Genomic DNA, 7,019 nt, shown 5'->3' on the forward strand with positions numbered 1-7,019 from the left:
ATGTTCAGTTATAACGCAGTAAAACCTGATAAAGAATAAACCATCTGTGGCTATCTTCTCCTAAAACCTCTCCTACCTTGTGAAAGTCAGAGTCACGAGAATCAATTGTAATCATTTCATTAAAAACAAACACTCCTTACAACACCACAACGTCTCTAACCACGTAACATTCTGTCTTCGTGAGATGGAGGATGCTGGTTAATGCATACATGCCAGATGAATGTTTAGGACAGCCAACCTCTGAGTTAGCATTCCTTGTGTGATCCCAAGGATAGTTGAAGGAAATGACAAGGCACAGCATATCTTCCTTCTTTTAGTCTTAAACACCAAGCGTGTTTAACAGTTTTTAATATTCTTTTGTAATTCAATATTATACGTACACTTGCCTAAAATTTTCAGTTGAGTAGCATCTATGTAATATGTTGTGTGATAATTACAGTCAGCTTAATAGAAAAATGCGGCTATAATCAGTTGTTACTCTGAAATCCTTACGATCAATTGAACGCATCTGCCTGACATCAAGTTGATACAGACAGGATGATAGAAGACAGGACTGGGAGGAATCTGCACCTAGGAAGACAGAGAGCGTCTGCAGAGACTGGAGGGCATGAGTGACTGAGATTGCGTGCAAGCCGGGAGGAAGAAAGTATGATGAAGGTCGTGCATATATAGGACAGTTCTGGGATCCAGCTTGTTCTGTTTAACCCTAAAAAGCGCAACAGCGGGGCTAATTTTGACCTCAAGGGCACAAAAGTCATAATACTTTAAAACGGCTTTCTTTTTCGTCCTATCCTGAAGGGATCTTACAAGGACTTGTCCATTTAGTTCTAAACTAATGTTAACCAAAAACAAAACACACCATGTATCAATCGACTTCTATTGTTAAGATCATCAACTATGGACTGGCAATAAGAAAGGTGAATCTCGCTTTAGGTTCAAGAACAGGAGAGGTTAGGTAGAGTAACCACGATGAATCAGAGATAGAGCAGAGAGGTAGGAGAAGTAACCAGATGAAATCAGAGATAGGCATTAGAGAGGTCAGGGAGTAACCAGATGAAATTCAGAGAATAGACAGACACAGGTAGGCCCGCAGTAACAGACAGCTTATGAACACAGAGGATAAGACAGAGAGATTAGGAGTAACAGATGATAGAGACTCAGAGATACGAACAGAGAGGCTGACTGTGGAGTATTATCGTCCAGATGAGAAATCTAAGAGATAGATCTAGGAGTATTGGGACAGCGCTGAACCCAGCACTCGATCAGATGAGAAACATCGAAGGCTTAGAGAACCAGTGATCAGCGGGTATTAGGCAGAATAGGAGACTAGACATCAGATGAAATCAATAGCGACGAGGTAGGCGAGCTAGTTTCCAGATTGTAACCAATACAAGAGATAGACAAGGACCAGGCTACGGAGAAGTATACCAAGATATAGGAATCAGGACGATATGATACCAGCAGAGCAAGTCATTGGAGGTAGATCAGATGAAATCAGGAGATAAGACGAGACGCTAGGGCAGTAACCAGAATTATGACAATCAGAGAATAGACAGAAGTAGGGGAGTAACCAGATGACATCAGAGATAGACAGAGAGGCTACGGGAGAAGAACCAGATGAAATCAGAGATAGACAGGCAGAGGTAGGGGAAAACCAGATGAAAATCAAGAGATCAGAACAGAGCAGGTAGGGAGTAACCAGTATGAAATGCAGAGAGCGACAGAGAGGTATGGATCAACCACGATGAAATACAGAGATAGACAGAGAGGGCGTTAGGAGTTAACCAGCATGGTAAATCAAGCAATAGACGGGAGAAGTAGGGAGTAACACAGATGAAATTCAGAGATGGACAGAAGAGGTAGGGAGTAACCAGCATGAAATCCAGAATCTAGACGAGACAGTAGGGGCAGTTAACCAGATGCAAATCAGAGAAGCTTGCTGTTCAGTGGAGCCCGAGAGCCGTATTTCTTTAGCCACACCTGCTGAGCTTCTAAAGGCTTGGTGATCTGACAGAGTTAGATTCTGCCTTCACTGACCCATTGTGACCCAGTAAGCCTTCTGTCGGTCGCACACCTGCTGGTGGTGTCTTATTGGTCAGGCTGGTTATTCCGCTGACTGGGAGGTCTCCAAAACGACCTTGGTTAAGCACACAACCGTCAACTCCGTCAGTTGTGCATTTTCTGTGGTCCCATTCCAAACGTTTGTACCCCCTTGAACCACTTCAATACTTACTATCGCCATGTAATATTCAACAGGCCGGTGTCTTCTAAAAACCAGTCAGGGGACGGTCAACTGGGTCTGCTGTTGGGAACGTACAGTAGTGACGCCACACAACTTCCACAAAAAACACTTTCTATTAGCTGACCAGGGTTTTAATTTTATTTGATGACAATTAGTATAAATATTGCACAATATAATTTTTAGGGGGGGGTCACGTAACTGTTTTTGTGTTACGTGTGAAACAAAAGACTAGATATCCAATGGGGGACAAACGGAAATCCCAACACATAGCTCGTCAACGCTGGAGTATTTGATTATACACGTGGATATTTGTCAGAAGAGTTCCAGACAGGTTTCGTTTCTACTCCTTATGAGTCTCAAACATCTTCTTTCTGTCTGATTTGTCTTCGATGTTCTTACGCCAGTCACCCACAGCATCTTTGTCCTGAGGTGGGAAGAATGGCATAATTAAGTACACGAGTGAAAATGTATTTTGAAAGATATAACATTTGGTGTTTCGGCAGTGGGATCCTCAGTGTTAGCATGATTCACATTGGAGTGTTGGGTTGAAAGGTTTTACAGTTGTCGCTGCTTAGAGATAGGCCTATTCTGGGAGACATTGTCTTTGAAAGGTTTCACAGTTGTCGCTGCTTAGAGATAGGCCTATTCTGGGAGACATTGTCTTTGAAAGGTTTCACAGTTGTCGCTGCTTAGAGATAGGCCTATACTGGGAGACATTGTCCTTGAAAGGTTGGACTTATGATATGGGAGTGGGATCCTGTAGAACAGCTACAGAACAGACACATTCGTGGACGAGGCTTTAAAATAAAACGTTCAAATTATTTACCCAGTAAATAAGTAACGTTACAGTCGTATAGTAACCTTATTAAGCTAAACTATAATGATGTTCTTATGTCCAGAACAACACTCACCTCCTCCTTGACCTCCTTCTTGACTTGCTTCAGGTTGCACCTCAGATCCATGGACACCTTGTGTTTGGAGCCCAGCAGAGCCTGGAGCATAGCGTCAGCAGACATGCGTACTTTCTTCAGGACGGGCTTCCGGAACTTTCCATTCAGTTCAACTACCTTCATCTTCAAGTCCTCAACCTGTTTGGAATCCAACAGGAAGCACTTATCACACACAGACGATTGACTGCCAAACGCCAAACATCAGTGGAACTACTGTTACTCCTGTGGCTCTGTCTTAGACAGTCAGTTAATAATATGAGTAACAGTGGTAGAACTCCTCACCTCCTTCTCGGACTTGGTCACCTTGGTTGACATGTCGTATCTCTCCTCATCAACCCTCTCGATCTTCTGATGGAGCTTCATGCACAAGTCCTGAAGAGAGACGCAGGGAGAGAGAGAGAAGATTGAGAAAGAGAGAAAGAGAGACGGGAGAGAGAGACGAGAGAGAGAGAGAGAGAGAGGAGAGGAGAGAGAGAGAGAGAGAGAGGAGAACGAAGAGAGAAGAGAGAGACAGACAGAGAGCGACAGAGACAGAGACGACAGAGCAGAAGACAGCGACAGAGAGACAGAGAGACAGAGAGACAGAGAGACAGAGAGACAGAGAGACGGAAAGAAGAGAGAGAGACGGAAAGAGAGAGAGAGGAGACAGACAGAGAGCGACAGAGACAGAGAGACAGCGGACAGGAAGACAGAGAGACAAGAGAGAGAGACAGAGAGAACGAAAGAAGAGGAGAGAGACGGCAAGAGAGAAGAGAGAGAGAGAGAGGGGGGGGTTTGGCTTACTGCTAATTAGCTTACCGTGAGCTCTGCCATGCATACCAACAATTCTGGTGCAGGGCAGTTCTCCTCACGATGTAACCTGGCCTTCTCTGCCTCAGCCTCGACCTCCTCAGCCTCGGCAAGCCGGCACAGCGATCTGGAGCATCAAGCCTGTACGGGGGGGGGGGAGTTCAGCGCCACTTCTGCTTGTCTAGGGTGGGTGTCTATATTCAATCATGTATTAATCACTTGAAGGACTCTAGATGGACAGAGCTCCAGGTGAAGTGTTGGGAGTGATGTAAAGCTTTCAGGGTTGGTGTCTACTCCTCAACTGCTTAAACTAGAAAAACTGCAATCTTCACAGGCTTGATTTCCATGCGACTTTACATTGCATGGCAACAAGTCGACAAGGTCTACTACTTGGGTGGTGTGTGTGTGTGTGTGTGTGTGTCTGTGTGTGTGGGTGTGTGTGTGTGTGTTTGTGTGGGTGTGTTGTGTTGTGTGTGTGTGGGTGTGTGTGTGTGTGTGATTTGGGGGGGGGGGCTAACACTGTCTGGATCACATAACATTTACCCCTTGACCACTCATGTGTGAATATCTACTCTCGTCCAACTTCCAAGCATTTGACCCCTTGACCCCTGAAAATGACTATAGCCATTGCACGTAAAGTCAGCATGGAAATCAGCTGTTGAAGTCATGCAGGATTTTCTTCTGGTGGTACAGATACATGTTCAATCTAAGCCTGGACAACTTTATGAACATGAAGTCTTTCCATAGAACAGAAGGTCTTTATAGAACAGAAGTCTTTATAGAACAGAAGGTCTTTATAGAACGTAAGGTCTTTATAGAACAGAAGGTCTTTATAGAACATGAAGATGAATCTATCTATAGAACATGAAGGTCGTTTATAGAACAGAAGGTTCTGTACGAGAACAAGTTATGAAGGTGGTAATTTTATAGAACAGAAAGGTCTTTATAGAAGAAGTCTTTATAGAACAGAAGGTCTTATAGAACAGAAGGTTATAGAACAGAAGGTCTTTATGAACTGAGTACTTGTATAGAACAGAAGGTCTGTTATAGAACAGAAGGTCTAATAGACATGAAGGTCTTTATAGGTAAGCTTGATTGGTCTTTATAGAATCAGAAGTCCTATGAACAGAAGGTCTTTTATAGAACAGAACGGTCTTTATCTAGAACATAAGGTCTTATAGAACTTAGAAGGTCTTTATAAGGAACCAGAAGGGTCTTTATAGAAACAGAAGGTCTTATAGAACAGATGGTCTTTATAGAACAGTAAGGTCTTTATAGATACGAGGTTTCTTTATAGAACAGAAGGTCTTCATGAACAGAGGTCTTTATAGAACATGGAAGTCTTAGTAGATACAGAAGGTCTTTATAGAACAGAAGTCTTTATAGACAGAGGTCTTTATTAGATAAGTAATGAGAACAGAAGGTCTTTATAGAACAGAAGGTCTTCTGGATACTAGAACAGGAAGGTCTTTATAGGAACAGAAGGTCTTTATAGAACCATGAAGGTCTTTATAGAACAAGGTCTTATAGAACAGAGGTCTTTATAGAAACTTGAAGGTCTTTATAGAACAATGAAGGTCTTTATAGAACAGTTCCTTAGATGAAGGTCTTTATAGAAGAGAACAGTACTTTATAGAACACGAAGAGGTCTTTATAGAAAGAATTCTTGTATAGAACAAAGGTCTCTTATAGAACATGAAGGTCTTTAATAGAACAAGAGCGCTATAGTAGGAACAGAACGTCTTTATGAAAAGAACTTTATAGCAAGGGTCTTTATAGAACATGAAGGTCTTGTATAGAACACGTCTTATAGAAAGAAGGTCTTGTATAGAACAGTAAGGTCTTTATAGAACAGAAGTCTTTAAGAACATGAAGGTCTTTAATAGAGACACTAGGGTCTTCTATAAACAGAAGGTCTTTATAGGAACTTGAGCTCTGTTACTAAACAGCTTCTAAGGAACAGCCGGTCTTTATAGAAACAGAAGGTCCTCTATATAGAACGGATGAGCTCCTTTTAGAACAGAAGGTCGTTATATGAACATGAAGCTGTCTATTAAGTAGAACAGAAGGTCTTTATAGAACATGAAGGTCTTTATAGAACAGGTCTTTATAGAACAGAAGGTCTTTATAGAACAGAAGGTCTTTATAGAACAGAAGGTCTTTATAGAACAGGTCTTTATAGAACATGAGGGTCTTTATAGAACAGAATGTCTTTATAGAACATGAAGGTCTTTATAGAACAGGTCTTTATAGAACAGAAGGTCTTCATAGAACATGAAGGTCTTTATAGAACAGAAGGTCTTTATAGAACAGAAGGTCTTTATAGAACATGAGGGTCTTTATAGAACATGAAGGTGTATTAACTGTTTATAAAACCATTTTGGAATGAATGGTGCTCCTTACCTTCAGGTAGTTCCTACGGCTCGTTGTCATCTTTTTACTGATTGGATAAAACAGATCAGGGTCATTTAAGGGAAATATACAAGGTGTCGCCACAGAGACAGCTACGTGACGATGAAACAATTTTAGGACTTCATTTTATTACATTACGGTAGGGAAAATTGCAACACTATTGGGAATCATCTTAGCATAGTACTAATCAGTTTTACTGCCTGGTTTTCTATGTGGAAAACATGTTCACAGACAGAATACAGCAGATGAATACAGTATAGTGTAGTATATTTTTCTGTAAACTTACTCAGACATTTTGGCCGGTCGTTTTGTTTTACTTCCTGTGTCAAGAGATGAACAGTAAACAGCTTGTTAATTTTGAGCTATTGTTCTTTTATGTAGTTTGGGGGTGGAGGGGGGAGAGGGGGGGTAGAAACCAAATATTTCAAGTTTGACCCAATGCAAGTCATGTGCCATTGCATATCAAAAGGAATGCAACAAACATTAGACAATGAATGGTCAATAATTTGCTTGGATCAGTTTACCCCAATGTAACACAGCAGTCCAACATCAATAACACAGCAGTCCAACATCAATAACACAGCAGTCCAACATCAATAACACAGCAGTCCAACATCAATAACACA

At 41.6% G+C, this 7,019-nt stretch overlaps 1 protein-coding gene across 1 annotated transcript; it reads right to left on the reverse strand.

Moving 5' to 3' along the window:
- Positions 1–2,441: 2,441 nt before the first annotated feature.
- Positions 2,442–6,687, reverse strand: LOC112079225 (troponin I, fast skeletal muscle-like). The gene is made up of 6 exons (XM_024145231.2): positions 6,680–6,687; positions 6,352–6,421; positions 3,991–4,116; positions 3,475–3,564; positions 3,154–3,330; positions 2,442–2,666 (listed from the first exon to the last, which is right to left on the reverse strand). Exons 1-6 carry the CDS (start codon positions 6,685–6,687, stop codon positions 2,583–2,585), a joined length of 555 nt encoding a protein of 184 aa, XP_024000999.2. The 3' UTR covers positions 2,442–2,582.
- Between the last annotated feature and the right edge of the window lie 332 nt (positions 6,688–7,019).

This window comes from Salvelinus sp. IW2-2015, unplaced genomic scaffold, assembly GCF_002910315.2.
Source record: "Salvelinus sp. IW2-2015 unplaced genomic scaffold, ASM291031v2 Un_scaffold7280, whole genome shotgun sequence".
In the NCBI taxonomy this organism is placed as follows: Eukaryota; Metazoa; Chordata; class Actinopteri; order Salmoniformes; family Salmonidae; genus Salvelinus; species Salvelinus sp. IW2-2015.

Bases quoted from the DNA above. Each gene is read 5' to 3' on its own strand.
- LOC112079225 (XM_024145231.2), bottom strand. The intron at 3,565-3,990 runs GTAAGCTAATTA...GTCTCTCTTCAG, and splicing joins TATGCATGGCAGAGCTCACG to GACTTGTGCATGAAGCTCCA. The intron at 3,331-3,474 runs GTGAGGAGTTCT...GATTCCAAACAG, and splicing joins TGACCAAGTCCGAGAAGGAG to GTTGAGGACTTGAAGATGAA.